Below are 20,193 nucleotides of genomic sequence, written 5' to 3'. Positions count from 1 at the left end.
CTGATCCGTCCTCTGGGGGCCAAAGCAATATCACCTCATCCTGGACAGATTGAGCAATAAACTCCCCCCCCCCCCCACACACACACCAAACGACAGAACGAGCTCCAGGACGCAGAGACGGATGAACAGATGGAGGTGGAGAGGTGTGTTGAAGAATGAACAGCGGCCACATGATCAGAGAGCGCGTGATTGGACGCTGGCAGTGATTGAGAGACGCAGCGGCCAATCAGACGTCCCGCGCAGACGACCATATTGTCCTCTCAGCGGGAGGGAAATCAGCCAGTGTGTGTGTGTGGAACTGTAAAACTCTACATGGATTGGTCTTTCAGTCTCTCAGCAGGAGACTTTTGTCCAAATAAGTGTACAAAGATCAAACTACAACACAACCCGACTATACACTGCACCTGCTGTGTGTGTGTGTGTGTGTGTTGATCGGCTATCCTTTCGGAGGCAGATTCATTTCATTCAAATCAGACCGCTTATTCTCAGAAAGAAAGAGAACTAGATTTTTAAAAAGCTAATTGTAAATATTAATAAAACATATATATATATATATAATACTGAAATAACATTGTTTTGGGTTGTTGCTAAGTGGTTGCAGAAAGAATGAAATGCAGAAAGAAAGAAATGCAGAAAGTCTAAACGTTCTGTCTGTGGTTGAACGTCTGAGGCACAGAAAAAGAGGCAGAATAACCAAATTTCTCCGGTAAAGAAATAAAAACAAAACTCGCTGAAAATCATTTGCAAACTCTCAGGGTGTGAGTGACTCAGATTTCATCTCTGTTATAACATGCAGCTACAGCAACAACAACAGATGATTTTGCTTCACTTTCTTCCTGTGTGTGTGTGTGTGTGCGTGCGTGCATTCACAGCCTTTATGCTAATTGGATTGTTTTCGATAATGTTATTACAGGAATCTACATTTGTTGGAATTGCCTTTCCTGTGGCGACCATTAAAACCTCACTCATTTTAACATCACACACACACACATCCCCAAGAGATGTACCCTAAAGGAGATTTCGAGAGGTTTTATCAGATTTATCTCACTTTTGGGTACAAATTTGTCCCAAAAAGCTTGTGATGAACATTTCGCTTTACCACCTGCATTTTGAAATGGTTGTCGGTATATTATAAAGGTAAAAAAATACGTATATTAACACTATTTGAGTTAATGAAAATACATGTTTACTGTAAATGTAATTTCTGTCTGTAAAAATCCAAGAGCACCCAAATGTGTGGCACATTTGCAACTAGTCGTCATAAATTGTGGAAATGTGCCCCGTTTCTTGGCTGGTGTTGAACTGTGATTGTGAGCTTGAACACTGATTTCAATGGCTGTGTGTGTCTAGAGGAATTGTTTTGACTTTCTATCCACAATAGAAAATCATGCAAAGTGAGGGAACAAGTGCAAATTCAATGCATCCGTGTTTTCACTTTTTTTGAGATACGAGTGTGTGATTCTTGAGTAAGTGCGTGTGTTCATTAGTTTTGGATCCCTAGATGAATTATATTTGCATTTTCTGAACAAAACAGCAGCACTTTATTTTATATATAGGCCTAAAGCTGTATGCCCAACTTTACTACATATATAGTACACTAACAAAATATGCTATATACCAAATCTCAGATGCTTGATTGCTTGAATTGTTGTAACTAATGTAACTATATCATCGTCCAGCTCAAATCTTCTAAATGCAACTATAAGGCATGAAGATATTAAAAATTCAAAACATTAACATCCAAGATGCTATATGAATGAATTTGATTTGACGTCTTTGCAAGGCAACTAGATTTGGGTACATTTAAATATCAGGTTTTTCATTTGTGCAAAGGAAGTGCCACATTTTCATTTCAATGTCGTTCGGTGCACATCTTTTGAAGATGAATGCAAAATTTGTACTTTTTCTGCAGAAGATGTTCTTGCTCATGCAAACACTGGCTAATTTAAACCAAACCCAAGCTGTTGTGTTACCAACATTCATCCAAATATTCTCTTTTGTCATCAGTAAGTTGTGATTTTTGTGTGAACTGTCACTTTCACACTGAGGTTTAGTGCTGTTTGAATCACTGAAGGCGACAGTAACCTGTTGGAGGAATATCAGTATCGCAGGGCCTTTGAAAGACTGTAAGGATTGAGTGGGATTGAGGTTAATCAGCGCAATGGAAGCATTACATTCAGCTCCATCAGATAACGGCAGGATCGTGTTTCTCCGTGTGTGTTTGTGTGAGTGAAGCTCTTGCTAATGAAAGCTTGTGTCGCTCCACACGGCTCACTATTAGAGGAAAACCACACACACCCTGATCGTTATCATGATATGGACTCTGTCCTACATACACACACACACACACACACACACACACACACACAGATGTGCAGATAACACACTTTTGAAGATGTGTGGATGAGAGCGCTGGGCCTGACAAACTTCTGTCTGTGCTGTTTGTTGAACGTTTGATCGCTGCTCTAACTACACCACCAGAGCTCTGAGGATGAGAGAGATCTTCAGTAGTTTTAACAAGTGACATACTGTACAGCCTGCTCTGCTTTGCAGCTTCTGCTGTGCTTGAAATGTGACTAAACTCACGCTAACACGAGGAGAACATGCAAACTCCACACAGGAAGGCCTGCTGTCTGAGCCGGTCCTGATATCAGAATGAAGAAGAGAATAGCATTGTTAAAAGAATTAAATGCTTTACAAGAAAACCTTAGTTTGGCATAATCGTTAATTATTATTTTTTAAGTTTTGGTAAAATCTTGTTTTTATTAGAAAAACATTTTTGACTTTTATAATAAAAAGTAATGTGGTGTGGCCAAAACAAACTAAAAACACATGTATAAAAAAGTGTTTTATTTGATAGTTAAAGCCTGTGGTGTTAAATTTAAACCATTTCAAATGTAACCATTTTACCATGTTGAAAATAGTATTAAAAAATCAAAACAACATAAAATGAACAGGAATACAAAAAAAAAAAACTATGTTTAATAGTAATGTCATTGTTAACTAAACTATTACAAATGAATAGTTGAATGAATGAATATATAAAAATAATTCTAATATCAAATATTGTATGTACTGTAAATGCATTTCATTTTTTTTGTTTGACTGAAAAAAAAACAAGCTAGACAGAAATGTAAAAATAAATAAAAATGAAAAAAGCACATTAAAATTAAATACTGAAAATATAAATATAAAAATAATAGCTAATTCAACATATTAATAAATACTGTAATTGTATTGAAATAATACTAAAGTAACACTAGGTTAATACATTTTCTTTTTTCATCAAAACAAGCAAAAAACTGATTGAAAATGATTGAAAATATTGATTCCAGTGACATTTCTTGACATGTTTGTGTGTAATTCGCATTCTAATATCTGCAGGCGTTCTCATACGTCTTATTACAGTCCTTAAGCTGTAGTTAAATATCTGAGACCATCACAAAACCATTAATACCATTAATTAGGGAGTTCTGTGTGTGTTTAGTGGAGTGTGTGTCAAGAGGTCATCTTCAGATCAGTCTCTTCTATCTCCAGACTTGTGTTTGCTTGCGTGTGTGTGTGTGTTTGAGCATATGTAAACACTGGCGAGTGTGAGACCTTAAAACGTTTGCTGTGGTAATTTTAAGTTGACGAAGATCCAAATCCAGTTTGTGAGTTAATGAGCGCGTTTCTGGCCCGATACCTTCCCCAGATTGGCGTCGGGCCTCAGCGGAAGCTAACTTCACTTCGGGGAACATGGAGATGTTGTTCTGGAGAAGGAGAGAGCGAGTGTGAATGCAATGGTGAGTCGCGCGAGAGGTGTAAGTGCACGTGATAATTTCTGAAGAATCTCACCCTCATTTATAGACGTAGTGAAGCACGTTTAGCTCACTTGTTTGTGTGCATGCGTGTTTAAAGCGTGTTTTCAGGTGCTGTATGTGGCTTCAGTCAGAGCTGTTTCTCTCTGGAAGTGCGTGACAGTCGCCGAGCGAAAAGCCCAACGCACTCGCTGACGACAGGGATTCATGGTTCAAAAAAGCCTAGCGATTGCGCTGACACTGGGGATTCAGGCCTCGCTTGCTCCTCTGTGTCTCCCAGCATGCCGCTCTCCTCTGCTCCGATTGGCCGATTACACACAGTCTGCACATATTATACACACACACACACACACACACACACACACACAAAACAGCCAGACAGTTTATTCAGCATCATGCAATAAAGTGAAAGCACTCATTCTAAAGAAACAGTTGAAAAATTGGAACTTTGAAAGGACGGAACACTAAATTTTGAATCATGCTACAGTATGATTTCCAAGTGACCAAAAACGTGATCGTATTATTGATTAAGTTGAGCAAATGGAGAATTTAAATTTTCGTGGTGAACCAGTGTTATTTTAATATTTTCATGAATTAGGATCGTATTTATTATTAATACTTTATTTTGACTTTTGGTGTTATTTTAGTATTATTAAAATACCAATTTAATATTTTATTAATGCTTTGAATTAGCTTTTATTTTTATTTTTATTTAATATAATAGAAAATAACAATAAAAAACTCTTCAAATATTGAATATGAATATCTTCGAGTCTTCAGTCTTCATATCTGTCACAGCTGTCTGTAATGCAGCTCTGCTTCAGTGTTGCTTTAGTTCAGTCTGAAGTGTTTCTGGAGGTTTGAGGCCTGAGGAATCTGTAAACATCAGCACCTATTCATATCCACTGCAGCGCTCCGGAGTCCGGCATTCCAGATCCTTTATCAGCCGGATCCCGGGAGCCATGAAACAACAGGATTGCACAGGAAAAACAGAGAGAGAGAGAGAGAGAGAGAGAGAGAGTGGGCGAGAGAGGTGTTGAAAGGCTTGTTTGTAACCAGGGTTTATCTGAAAGGTCTCACAATGCACTTCCACAAGGCTTCAGATCTGTAAAAGTGTTGATGTGTGTTCTGCATCTGCTCTAGAGCATCTCTTTATGCCCGTTATGATCATCATTTAGTGTTATTTCCCAATTAACACTAAAGCAATGGTGCAAAGCATCATGGGACACACCTCTCAGTTCCCACGCAGACATGTGGAGTTATTTAGTCTTTCGCTGCCTGCAGGAGAATGTGTTGACCTGATTTTTTTGCTTTGTTTTTGATGAGAGAAAATGTCCTTGTCAGATGACCTTTGACCCGGGACGGTCCGTCACTGTCATCAGCTGTCTGGAGCGATCGCTCACTCGTCTTCTGGGAAACAGTGTCAAATACTGTGTGTTTCAGATTGACACATTGGACATACTGTGCTGCTTCTGTGATACAGTGATGGTATCAAGTGTAGTAATACCATGGTACTATGATAAATTACACTCAATTATTGACACATTCTTTACAGCACTTTACTGCTTTAACAGGTAGTACCATGATACCTTACTGTGCTTTTTACTGAGAAGCTTCTCTGCATTGCTTTAAATGGAGATGTTTAAGCCTTGATTTGCTCATTGTAATAAATAAATGATAGCGATTAGTGATAAAATAATAAATGAGCTGATTTTTGGCCATTTTGAAACGGTATTGTTGCTGTTAACTACAACTAAAACTATTACAGATCTATTACAAAGCTTTGGGTAACAGAAATAAAGCTGAAAAATTTAAATATTTAATGAATATAACTTATTTCACTTAGTTGGGCAACATTTTGAATTTTCTTTCAAGTATGAAAATTATTAAAACTGAAATAAATCGAAATAAAAATAAATGAAAGTTAAATAGAAAAAATAAAAATAAAAATGAATAAAATGACAAAAACAATAAAATTACTAAAGCTTTAAATAAAATTAATATGAAAACTAATTAATGCAAGCTAATTAAATATATTAATAAAAATCTATAATATAATAATATAATATAATATAATAACACTGATTTGAGATTACCTGCATTGGCCAATACTTTTCTCTTGTCTTTTTTGGCCTTTTTTGTTTTTGTTTTTTTTTTGGTCCGTTGACGGCCTTGTCATTTAATAATGAATTATTTCTGTTTTCAATTTTGAGTGAAGTGAATTTGAGTAAAGCTGAAATGCTAAAAAATATAAATATTGGAAAACTTAACTTCAACTGATTTTTTGTAGTTAGTTGCCAGGGCAATATTTCTACAATGAAGTACTAAAATTACTAATAAAAAAATATACACGTATACACACACACACACAGATAGATTTTGATTTTGTCTGTATCAGTATTGACAATTTAATAACCTGGATTGATCACTTACTTTTTCCTCTTTTTCTGTGTTCATAGGTGGCTTTATAATTGTCGGACAGAAAGAACCACTGAGCTCCAAATCTTGAGAGAACTCGCTTCATTCTCACTAAACCAATCTGGTGGAAGGGGAGGAGCCACACTCAAATCAGCCAATCCAGAATGAGGGGTGGGGCCATGGGGGTTTTACAAGTGCTGCTATTGGCCAGTGTGCTGGAGCCTGCAACTCTGGGTGAGTCTTACACTCTCATTGCTTTAAAAAAATAATCTGTGGTTTCCAGTGGCTTTTACAAACATGAAGAGACACACAATATACGAGATGCAAAGGCAATATTTGATGCAAATCGAATGTTGTTAAGCTAACAGCATGAGCCTCTAATAAGCAAATAATGACACCTATTGGGGAAAACAGTACAATTTTGCAACTAGATTGAATGTCTTACGTAATGGTGCCTTAAAATTAGTCTAAAATAAGATGTTTAAAATGTCAGCTTGGTTATGTTGTCTACTTATTTTTACGACCCTCAGTTGTACAACCTTGAAATCTGGTCTTATGTAGGTAGCTTACTACATTTTTGGAACAATATAAACCCTGAAGTTGATTCGGCGAAACCAGCTTAGCTCTTTCTTGAACAGAAAATGGCCATAATGGGCGATTAGAGGTGCTGCCATCATTTCAGAGGATATTTGGCTGCAGATGTTGGACAGAGAGGAACGTAATTGTAGATTGGGGAGAAATAAAGCAGAGCAGCAGAAGTAGGAAAGAACGATTTAGAGAGGAAAATTAGACATAGAGATGTCTAATAGCATGAGGTCAATAATTATTTATTTCCAATTTGTTTGTGGGTATCCATGTAATAAGGCTCGTCTAATTAAAAAAGCTAATGAGCTGCATTGTTCTGTTTTCCATTCGACATGCAACATTCGGAAAAACAGACTTAAAAGCACACACACATCCACCAATTTTACCGTCTCCAGCTCTGAACTGCTGTAAAGAAAAAAGGGAAGCAGCGCTCATGTTTTAAAGGCTGTAGATACTGAAACTTACTGCTGTAATTAAATTACCTGTGGGAGTGTTTTCGTCCTTCTGCTGAAGCTTTTCTGCAATATTGATGTCTACAGTGCTTTATTGTTTATAATGTACATCTTTATGTGAAATTTGAAGGACAAATGTGTGTGCTGCAAGACTGAAAGTCTCTCTTTAGAAGTAAAAAATGTCCTTACAAAAGCAGTTTGCATGAATGCAAATGATAAATATCAAGTGAAATTGTATCTATATTGATAATATTCTAACTCTAATATCAAAAAAAAAAAAAATCAGCATATTAGAATGATTTCTGAAGGATCATGTGACACTGAAGACTGGAGCAATGATGCTGAAAATTCAGCTTTGATCACAGCAATAAATTACATTTGACTATATATTCACATAGAAAACAGATATTTGAAATTTCAAAATTATTTTACAACATTACTGTTTTTACTGTATTTTTATCAAATAAATGCAGCCTTGGTATATGAGAAAGAGACTTCTTTCAAAAACATAAAAAATCTTAGTTATTCTTAAACTTTTGATCTGTACCCTAGTGAAAAATAAATAGACTACAATGTATTTGAAATACATTTATTTCATGTTAAGTATACTACAAATACATTTACATATTTATGTACTCAATAAAAGTACCCTGCAATTGTACTTTTAGTATACTAAACTGGTATACATTTCAACTAAAGAAAGATTTGATTGTGCTAAAGTGCAGCTATTGCAAGTATACTTTAAATATCTTGACCTTTATTGTTCAAAGATCATACAATCCTCATCAACACATTTTAGGCTTAATGTGCATTGTGCACAAGTAGTAAAGGCTGTAGATACTGAATATAATTTTTATATCAGTAAGTCTCGAGTGATATGTCAGTAAATATGTTAATAGATTTGAAAAAAAAAAATATTGGGAAACCTGAACAGAATGATTCAGTTCGTATATATTACATAATATTACATATTTTGTAATTGTTGCATTGAACGGAAAGCAGAATATTTTTTTTTTCTTCATCAGGAGACACGTCTCTACATGATCTGTGTCATCCTGTTAAACCACAGATTAAAGTCATGTTTGGTTTACAAGCAAATAAAGATGTTCTCTTAATATCACAGGATAATCCCACAATCTCTCTCCATCTTTCACCTACTGACCCGCTTAGAGGTGATCGCAAATCCTGTTTGTGTCCCGTACCCAGATTCAACACACACAAACCAACAGTGTCTAATGGAGATTAAGAACTATTTCACAGTTTAGCAAATTGGTGACTAATTTTTATGAATTTGTAATATAATTTGCACTTTTTCGTATTATCTTCTTACGCCTCACTGATGGTTATGTTTAGGGTTGGACCTTCATGCTTATCATGTATTTGTATTAATCACATCATAAAAAAAACATATGAAATCCCCTCTTTGTAAAATATAGTCAAGTTCAGGCAGAGGCAGACAGCAGTGAAGTATTTTTACTCTGCTGTAAAAGTACTTTTCAAGTGTCTGTACTTTATCAGAGTGTTTTTCTTTAGAAAACTTTACTTCACAACATTCCAAAGCATAATATTGTACTTTTTACTGCGCTACGTTTCATATTAAATATCATTTAATACTTACTTACATTAGAAATCTATTACTTTCTTACTTTTACTCAAGTAAACATAATTGAAAGATTTATTTGAGTACAAGAAATTACTACATTTTTAATATTCTTAAATATTAAAGATAAAAAACCAACAACTTTAATTAATGAAATTTGGTGTAGTAAAAAGTATGACGTTATGCTTTGGAATGTAGTGAAGTAAATACTTCCAAAGAAAAACACTCTGATAAACTACAGATACTTTTTAAATTTACTAAAAAATACTTCAATACTGTCTGCCTCTGAGTTCAGGTTACACAAACACACAATGGTGGAGAATAATATTTGTTTTTGTTGATGAATATGCTTGAATGTGTCTAGAAAATACATTATAAATAATATAATTATTATAAAAATGATATATTATATTCTTAAAATAGTATATATAGTAATATTTCTACATAAACAATATAAATACTTTCCATTCAGTTTTGAAAAATATCCAAATTAGCTGTTTATGCTTAAAACAAGAAGAAGAAGAAGAAGAAGAAGAATATCTGCCACTGGATAAGAAAAATAAACTTGTTTTCTCTTTGAATTAAGTTTATTTTTATTTATATCAATGCTTATATATTTGAACTGAAAACAAGACAAAAATACAGACTAAGAAAATCTTTTTTTTTAAATTTTTTATGGCTATGTTTTGAGTCCACACACACACACACACACACACACACACACACACACACACAGACAGTGGATAATTGTGTTTGTTTTTGAACATGAATATGCTTGAATGTGTCTAAGTAATTTTTAAAATAAATACATATGAGAAAAGCTGCATACAAATCTTTTCAGTTCCTCAAAATTAGTTATTAGTTATGCTTAAAAATGTATAAGCATAGAAGCATATTGCTTAATTTTGACGTATTTTTCAGAAAGCAAAACTCAATATCTCATGTATCTCATGTAAAGTAATTGTATCTTGATTTAATAATGTGTAGATATGCATGCTGAAAAACAAGATAAAATATAGTTTAATTAGTGTTATTTATTTATATATATATATATATATATATATATATATATTTATTAGGGGTGGGCCGTTATCGGCATTAACGTGCTGCGTTAACGTGAGACTCTTATCAGGCGATAAAACAAAATATCGCCGTTAATCTATTCTCAAAATTGGGTTGGGAGCTGGGTCTATACTACGCAAGCTATGATGACTTTCACCTTCATATTTTAGCGGATGCATACCTAGCGAATTGCACTGTAGGGGCGAGCGAGTCTTGAACCTGTGTGTATGCGTGCTAACATGGATGCAGCTATGAAGCCGGGTTTGCTTCAGGAAAATTTATTTTTAAGATGCTTCCCAATGAAGATCGGCAAGTCATTTCTGTCTCTACGTTACATGGTCGCGCTCTCTGTATCGCGCGCACAGCGGAGTTCCGCCCCGGTTCGCACACACACACACACACACACACACACGCACAAACGTAAAGCGCACACACAAGTGAGCACACTCCCACTCCCATTTGTAAATATTAAGCCGCAAAACGTCTATTTAAATATGACTTCTGTGTGTCTCTGTGTTAATGTATGGCGCAAGACGCACGGGTTTGTTCACTACTCATACAGAAGACCGCGTGACGCTTGCGGCGATATTAAGGTCTGTCGTCTCACTAAATGAGGACATAAATACACGAACAACATCTCCAGAACTGCTCTGAGAGTCACTTCATGAGCATTCGAGCGTTTCATTTGAGAAAAACTATCCTCATATCATATACACAGAAACGTAAAGGTATTCACGGCAACCCGTCAAAATAAAAGTTCGGTTTCACTTGAAGACATTGGGCAGAACGTAATAGGCTACTACTACTAAAACTATTAAAACCTTATCTTTAAGGAATAATCATACAATGTCTTCAATGTTATTATCAATATTAAATTCTTGATGACTGCTAGTTGTTTGCTTATCTACTTGGCAGAATTCAAATGAGCCATTTGAATCTAGATTAATCTAGATTAATTCCAAGATTACAGTGAGATTAATCTAGATTAAAAAATGTATCTATGCCCACCACTAATATATATATATATATATATATATATATATATATATATATATATATAATTTTTATTTAATTTTTTATCTGCACTTTTTACATTTAATATTTAATGACAGTACAAAAAAAGTGCTACATTTTTAAATGAAGTCATTTGGAAAGCAGTTACAAAACTGGCTTTGACTGAGCCAGACACACATGAAGCAACAGAAAGGGACATAAAGTGTGTGTTATTTAACATAAAATAAAGCTAGTATTAAAGGTAGTGCGTTTGAAACTCCTCAAATACCTCTACACACATTCAGAGCATAATAAATATCTGGATGGAGGCAGTGGTGCAAAAACGGGGTATGCAGTGTATGCAATGCATGGGGCGCCACACATAGGGCCAAAATTACTCTGTGAAAATCTTCTTTAATAAACGTTATAAATAATCAAAAGCTTAGTTATTAAAAATAATCAATGCATCATTTTTATTCAATGGTTTTTATCATTTTAACGAGTTCAAAAACGTCCGTATCTCTTTGCGACCACATCAAACGGGAGACTTTTCAGACACGCACTTCAGCTTGCCCTCAGCACCAGGCGTGAGTCAAACAAGTGCGGAAAAGGTAGGCTACAGGTGCCAAATGAGCTTCAGTAGAAAAACAGGAAACTGCAGTCTGATGAGAGAGTTATATGTCAGTAAAACAAACTTTCCTATTCTGTCAGCCGTTTTACTGTGCTCACGGCGCACGCCCTTCAACTGTGCGCGAATATGAGACGCACGCTCACTTCATGAACCGCACTAGGAACTGTGCGCATACATCGTCAGTTTAGTCACAAAATTACCAAAATGGCGATTAAAACTGCGCATGCATGTATGTGCTTTAGATATAAATGCATGCAGCCTACTGAAATATTCTGCAATTCGAGATCACAATAGGACGCAAGATGATAGGCTATGTAAATTTTTATTTATAATTTAATGCACAAGTAGACCAAATGTGAGCACAGTGCAGTTAAATGTACTAGAAAATATGCGCTAATTTTTCGTTAATTTGTAAAGTATGAAAATTAAAAGAAAATGAAACCATATTTAAATGCATGAAATAACTCGTTTTACATTCTTACATTAATTTTCCTTTGTACAGAGCTCGATTTAGGTATGACAAATGTGCTGCAATGAATTCTTTTTGACAACTAACACACTGTAAAAAAAAAAAAAAGTTGAGCCAACTTAAAATTTTAAGGCAACAAACTTCAGCAGATTTTTGAGTTTTCCCAACTTGTTGTTTTAAGTTTATACAACAAAAATTTGAGAATCTCCCACAAAAACAAGTTGAGCAAACTCAAAAATCTGCTGAAGCTGGTAAGAAATGTTTTTTTTAAGTTCGCTCAACTTTTTATTTTTTTCAGTGTAGAATGTTAAACATTGACTGAAAACTTTTCCAAAGTTCATTGATTATATAACATTCAGTGAAGGTTGACTATAGTTATCTGCATGTCTCATCCATGAGTGGGCCTATGCAATGATGGAGAACAAGGTTTTGAGGGTGTCAAGACCCAGAACCAAGCTTATTGAGCAATAAAGCTATAGTGAGCCCTTTTATTAAAAGCGTAGGTAATACAAAAATGCATTTGATTTACATTTGAGAGAAACTGAGAAGATTGTAAACAAGGATACAACAAGCCACTTTTCACTGAAAATTGCCGTTGTAAATTCAAAATAGGCCATCTGTGTAATTCAAGTAGATTCAATGAGTTGAAAACTCTTGCTACTTCATACTTAAATACAAAACAATGCTGAACTTTGTCAAAAAAGTGATTTTTAAATGTTATAATAGTGATTTTATAATATCTAAATACAAATCCATTAGCAAAACATGTGAAAATAATTATATTACAGAGTGGAAATGGTAAAGGAGACAATAAATTATCCTCTGCTGCCATTTAGTGGCCATAGTGGGAATCATGACATTCATTTTAATAGTATTTGTTTTTCTACCAGGTGAAATCTTGGCAGAAATCTTCCACTTAGCATGGCAAATTTTCCATGAATTATCTCATTATTCATATTTATAAGTAAAAACGAAAAAATAAAATAAAATAAAAAATAAAAAATGCAGATGTTCTTTAAAATAAATTTCACTATATATAAACATTTGCAAAAATATTAATTTTGAGGCAAATGATATATTCACATTACCCTAACTAAAACGTGAGCAATATTACATGTGTTTGAAAATAAAAATTAATATATAAAAAAAAAAAAAAAAGTGTTCTCCTATCTGGGGTTTGCCATCAGGAGTAAAAGGGGATGTTATGTGACACTTTTCTTTCTTTTTTTTTTTTTCTTGTTTTAACTTTTCACTTTTTTCCTTATGGTATTAAAAAAAGGGAAGGGGGTTCAAACCTTTGTCACTTTTTACACTCCTTATGAGTTTGTATCCTTCCATGCAGAGTTTAGCTCAACCCTGATCAGACTCACCTGAGCATGCTAATCAATGTCTTCAAGATCATTAGAAAATCACAGGTAGGCGAGTTTGATCAGGGTTGGAGCTAAACTCTGCAGGAAAGTGGATCTTGCGAGTCAGATTTGAGGATCACTGGGCTACTAGAATACAGAGGGGCGCCGACACTGTTCTTGCATACCCCTCGGCAAATGTGCAGTTGCACCCCTGGATGGAGGATGAAGTACGGAGGATTTCTGAGCTTCAGAACATTTTACATAATCCAAATCCAGAGACCAAACAGGCTTTTTTTAGTTTTGTGGCAGTATTTTCACGGTAGATCAGTGTCGGTGCTGTCGGCCGTCTGAGGAAGGTTTGAAGTCTCATACACACACACGCGTAACAGGCAAAAACATCCATCTGACACATGTATACACAGAACAACAATTAGAAACTAGGCCAGGTGGACTGTCGGGATCTTGAGTAGACATCAAAAGGATCAAAATGCCCATGCTTATTATGAGTGTGTGTGTGTATCGGTGTGTTTGCACTCGTTCTCACACACACACTGAATAAATAACCTGAGTTTCTTCATCTTTGCCATGATGCAACCCTGAGGAAACTCGGCAGTGCGTCTGAAGCAGTGTGTGTTTGTCTGCATTCTGATGTCCCTCAAAACCAGAAACACCTCAGCTGGGCTTTAAAATGTGCTCGTATTTATTGCACGGCTCTCTTGATTGTGATTGGTCAGCCGCTGAACGCTATGGTCAGATGATTTGTTTAGTGACCGATGCGTTGTGTAATTGACTGTACAGTACATAGCTGTGCAGGTTTCATGACTTTCTGTCCTCTTTGTTTACATACTGTAGATAAATAAATGAGCTGAATTAATTTTTTTTTATTCTGTAAGGATGCATTAAATTAATCAAAAGCGACAGTACAGACGTTTATAATGATACAGAGGATTTCTATTTTAAATAAATGCTGTTCTTTTGAACTTTCTTTTAATCAAAGAATCCGGAAAAATAAAATGTACCACAGTTTCCACAAAAATATATATTTCTGAAGGATCATGTGACACTGAAGACTGGAGTAATGTTGCTGAAAATTTTGCTTTGATCACAGAAATCAATTACATTTTACTATAAATTCACAAAAAAAACTGATATTTCAAATCGTCATAATATCTCAAAATTTTACTGTATTTTTAATTAAACAAATGCAGCATTGTTTGGCAGAAGATTACAAAAACATCTCATCAAACCTAAACTTTTCAACAATAATGAACATTTATATTGTTAATGTACATTTAGTTAGAAATGCCTTGACATTTTGATTTCTATTTCTTCACAGAAAATGTTATTTTTTATGATAGCCATTAAAAAATGTATTAAAATAAAAATAAAATAAAATAAAATAAAATAAAAATGCAGATGTTCTTTAAAATAAATTTCACTATATATAAACATTTGCAAAAATATTAATTTTGAGGCAAATGATATATTCACATTACCCTAACTAAAACGTGAGCAATATTACATGTGTTTGAAAATAAAAATTAATATATAAAAAGAAAAAAAAAAAGTGTTCTCCTATCTGGGGTTTGCCATCAGGAGTAAAAGGGGATGTTATGTGACACTTTTCTTTCTTTTTTTTTCTTGTTTTAACTTTTCACTTTTTCCTTATGGTATTAAAAAAAGGGAAGGGGGTTCAAACCTTTGTCACTTTTTACACTCCTTATGAGTTTGTATCCTTCCATGCAGAGTTTAGCTCCAACCCTGATCAGACTCACCTGAGCATGCTAATCAATGTCTTCAAGATCATTAGAAAATCACAGGTAGGCGAGTTTGATCAGGGTTGGAGCTAAACTCTGCAGGAAAGTGGATCTTGCGAGTCAGATTTGAGGATCACTGGGCTACTAGAATACAGAGGGGCGCCGACACTGTTCTTGCATACCCCTCGGCAAATGTGCAGTTGCACCCCTGGATGGAGGATGAAGTACGGAGGATTTCTGAGCTTCAGAACATTTTACATAATCCAAATCCAGAGACCAAACAGGCTTTTTTTAGTTTTGTGGCAGTATTTTCACGGTAGATCAGTGTCGGTGCTGTCGGCCGTCTGAGGAAGGTTTGAAGTCTCATACACACACACGCGTAACAGGCAAAAACATCCATCTGACACATGTATACACAGAACAACAATTAGAAACTAGGCCAGGTGGACTGTCGGGATCTTGAGTAGACATCAAAAGGATCAAAATGCCCATGCTTATTATGAGTGTGTGTGTGTATCGGTGTGTTTGCACTCGTTCTCACACACACACACTGAATAAATAACCTGAGTTTCTTCATCTTTGCCATGATGCAACCCTGAGGAAACTCGGCAGTGCGTCTGAAGCAGTGTGTGTTTGTCTGCATTCTGATGTCCCTCAAAACCAGAAACACCTCAGCTGGGCTTTAAAATGTGCTCGTATTTATTGCACGGCTCTCTTGATTGTGATTGGTCAGCCGCTGAACGCTATGGTCAGATGATTTGTTTAGTGACCGATGCGTTGTGTAATTGACTGTACAGTACATAGCTGTGCAGGTTTCATGACTTTCTGTCCTCTTTGTTTACATACTGTAGATAAATAAATGAGCTGAATTAATTTTTTTTTATTCTGTAAGGATGCATTAAATTAATCAAAAGCGACAGTACAGACGTTTATAATGATACAGAGGATTTCTATTTTAAATAAATGCTGTTCTTTTGAACTTTCTTTTAATCAAAGAATCCGGAAAAATAAAATGTACCACAGTTTCCACAAAAATATATATTTCTGAAGGATCATGTGACACTGAAGACTGGAGTAATGTTGCTGAAAATTTTGCTTTGATCACAGAAATCAATTACATTTTACTATAAATTCACAAAAAAAACTGATATTTCAAATCGTCATAATATCTCAAAATTTTACTGTATTTTTAATTAAACAAATGCAGCATTGTTTGGCAGAAGATTACAAAAACATCTCATCAAACCTAAACTTTTCAACAATAATGAACATTTATATTGTTAATGTACATTTAGTTAGAAATGCCTTGACATTTTGATTTCTATTTCTTCACAGAAAATGTTATTTTTTATGATAGCCATTAAAAAATGTATTAAAATAAAATAAAATAAAATTATATATATATATATATATATATATATATATATATATATATATATATATATATATATATATAATAATAATAATAATAATAATAATAATAATAATAATTATTATATATATATATATATTTTTAAATATATATTTATATATATTAAATAAAATAAAACAAAACATAGGCGGACATTTAGGCATCAATCAACGGTCAACTATATAATTTGAATTGAGGTTGAATTGTGATTGTGTAATTTATAGTATAGATTTTTTTTTTTTTTTTTACAGTATATTAGTATATTTTTCATTAATATTATGGCAATTTATTGTTTCAAGTTATCACATGTGTTCAGTATGCCATGTAATCTGCCCATTTTTGTTGGTCATAATAATGCTATTCATAATATTTAATCAACATAATTACTTTCTGTCTCAAAGACTGCTTTTCTGCTGATATAACCAAGTTCACGTGGGTGGGAAAACTAATTGCAGCCAATAATTTTAGACTTAACATGTTTAAGTCAGTTTTTAGTGAATTAAATCCTTCTGCATTTTCATCTGAGCATATTTTTTCACTCAGAAATTCTCCTTGTTTTGTTCAGTGAAAGCCGTTTCAAATGGTCTTTCCTCATTTTGTAATGTTTGCAAGCAACTTATAGGGATACTTCAACCAAACTCATAATTTACTCGAGTCATTTCAAACCTATGCAAGTTTATTTATAAAAAGGTTTTTTGTTTGTTTTTGTCCATAGAAGGTCAGTGTAGTCTAATTCTGTTTTGGACCCCATTGACTTTCATTATCGCTGGTCTCCAGACTATAACTCCATCTCACACGAGTATACCAAGAGAAATGATCAAGAATAGTTTTGTGTCAGTCAGGATATTTTTGACGTTCTTAATTTCTTTGTTCGGGGACAGTTGCTAATAGCGTGAGAAGTGTCTAATTAATTTCACTGAAGCTCTCCCACTTCTTCTTCTCTTAATTAGTGCATTTTAAAGTTATTTTGACTGCAGGGATTTGTGGCTATAATAGTGTTGGCTTAACAAGATGATCTGTTAGAAACAGCGCTGGTGAGCGTCTGACCGGAGAAACCTGCAGACCAGATTGCGCTCGCATGCGGGGAACATCGAGGACGTGGAGAGCTCATTTAGACACGTTGTCCTGTAATCAGCAGTTTGAGCCGCTGAAGAGCCTCAGGAAACAGAAAAAACTTTGTTTGCTTGGATCGCTGCATTTCGTTTCGTTTCGTCCCGGCCGTGTGATTGGAATAAAGGTTTCATGGCAAGTGCTATAAATAATTGGCCTTTCAGTAAACCAGACGGAGCATATACTGTAGTTATTTCCCATAATGCAATGCATGTGTGCACATCTGAACAAAATCCACCGATAGCAGTCTTTACCAGGGTTGGGGAAGATCATTATTGAGAGATGTTTCAATACAGTCAAAATACTAGTTTGAAAGCTACTGACCAGTGTTGTTTTAATATCATTGATATATTATTGTACAATGATAAAAAAAAAAAAAAAAAAAAAGAGTTGGAAAGTTTTCACTCAAAATTTGCTAATAAATTTCATGAATAATTACAAAGAAAGTGCAAGTAACACATTTAATTAAATGTAAAATGTTATAGACTGATATTTATTTATTTTTGTAAAATATACTGCAATAAAACTTTGATTTTTAAAAAAATATATATTTGTTTTTACAGTGCAGTTTGTGGTAATATTTCTAATTAGACTTTAATTTTTTTCTCAATTTAATTTGAAAGTTTTAGTAATGTTGTGTTTTTGTCATTTTCATTAGTTTATTTTTTAAACTATATTTTAAAAAATATATTTTTAGTTTTAGTTAACTATAACAACTTGATACAGTAAGGGCTTTTGTGGTGTGTTTTTGTAATTTGCATTTATTTTTAATTGTTTGTTTGTTTATATATATATATATATATATATATATATATATATATATAGCTTTTGTTCATTTAGATTTATTCGTTTTAGTTCTGTTTTGAGTTATTTTAGTGTTTCAAATGTTTCCATGGCATGTTTTTAGGGTTAGTCAGTGGAAGGAGACTCTCGATCTCATGTTAGTTTTCTGCTCGTGTAACACATTTGAATGCATTTGCGTGCGAGTGTTTTGTTTGTTTTCTTCATCCTGCTCGCCGACTCTCATTTGGATCTTTGAATTTTAAATAACTCCAGTTACAATGAGCCTGAAGAGCTGTGAAAGCAGGACGTTTCTGCAGCTTCCTGTGTGAATATGTGTGAACAGACACGTTTTGTGTGGAGAAGCGCACGATTAAATTACACTTGTACCTTTATTTGCATTTCAAAACTTTTTCTAGCACTTTAAATCTACTTCGGATGTGGGAAATAGCAACTTGTTTGTGTAATCTCTCTTGTGGACAGACACAAACACACACACACACACACACACACACACTCAGGGTTGTCATACTTGTCAAGTGATTGCAGAAACGACAGCTGTCACACTCACACACAATTTCCTTGTTTCTCCCTCTACTTCTGTCTATCTGTATCTCATTTGCCGGCTCGTATCCGGTGTCGTTTTCCCTGGAAATCTCTGTCATTCGCGGTGGCTAAATGAAGCCCTGATTGTGTTGGCAGGCCGACGGCTGTGCGTTCCTGGTGACTTTATTAGCCATGCAGATGCAGGATGGGTTACAAACACGCTGTCATGTTTGATTATATCATCGAGCTGACCAATATTCACCATATTTCCAGTTATCAGGCTCTCTGGAGTTTAGCCGGATGAAGCACAGATGTGTTTTGAGATTTCCAGTGAATTATGTTGTCTGTGCTCGGATGTTCTTTACATTAAAGCATTAGGAACGGAAACAGACATTTGAGTGTAATAGATCAGAACGTGCCTCAGGAAAATAGAGGAGGATTTTGCTGGTAAAAGCTGCATGCATTGTGGCATTGTAACAAAAAAACAAAAAACAAACAAAAAAAAAAAAAAAAATATATATATATATATATATATTACAGTATTTTTGTATCTCAGTATTTGGTATTTTATCATTGAATCCAATGATAACCACCACCACCATTTTGTTGTTTTGTCATTATTAATAGTGTTTTTCTTATTTTTTTATAATATTATATGTATAAATTAATTTATAAATTATATATAAATTAATATATGTAGCTTCTATTAATTTTTATTTATTAGTTTGTTTATTTTATTACTTCAAGGTAAATTAAACGAAAATCTGAAAACAAAGAAATAAAATAAGTTTTAAAAGTTTTTTTCTTCTTTTTATTGAATTTGTATTTTTAAATAAGCTTACTTTTTATTTTAAGTAACAGTTTTTTATGGTTTCACAGTAGTTTTAGTTAACTAATTATCCTGCTAATTTTTTAAGGTTAGTAGAAGAAAGGAATTTTCGTGTTTTTTTTTGTTTCGTTTTTTTTTGCGGTTATTTCGAGTATAGAAAATAAATAAATAAATAAATAAATAAACAAACAAACAGATGGAAAGATTAGAAATGAAAGCCGATAATATCTTTATTGTGTACATGTGGAGATTCAGGAGTGACACAACTGCACGCTTGTTTTAGAGACCCTTTAGATTTTTAAGGTTAGTAGAAGGAAGGAATCTTCTTGTGTGTTTTTGTCTTTTTGTATATGCCTTTTAAAATATGTTTTAAATTATGTTTATTTATTAGGTTTTATGTT

General features: G+C 34.0%; 1 protein-coding gene across 1 annotated transcript in view; it reads left to right on the top strand.

Moving 5' to 3' along the window:
• Positions 1-20,193, top strand: part of LOC131544472 (adhesion G protein-coupled receptor L3-like) — a 309,135-nt gene that overhangs the window by 76,429 nt on the left and 212,513 nt on the right. Inside the window, 1 exon segment of the mRNA XM_058782694.1 lies at positions 6,260-6,452. Coding sequence (XP_058638677.1) covers positions 6,383-6,452 — 70 coding nt within the window. The 5' untranslated portion in view covers positions 6,260-6,382.

Source organism: Onychostoma macrolepis, chromosome 07 (genome assembly GCF_012432095.1).
Source record: "Onychostoma macrolepis isolate SWU-2019 chromosome 07, ASM1243209v1, whole genome shotgun sequence".
Taxonomy (NCBI): Eukaryota; Metazoa; Chordata; class Actinopteri; order Cypriniformes; family Cyprinidae; genus Onychostoma; species Onychostoma macrolepis.
The sequence above is the reverse complement of the archived record's forward strand: the minus strand, read 5'-3'. Positions and strand labels throughout refer to the sequence as shown.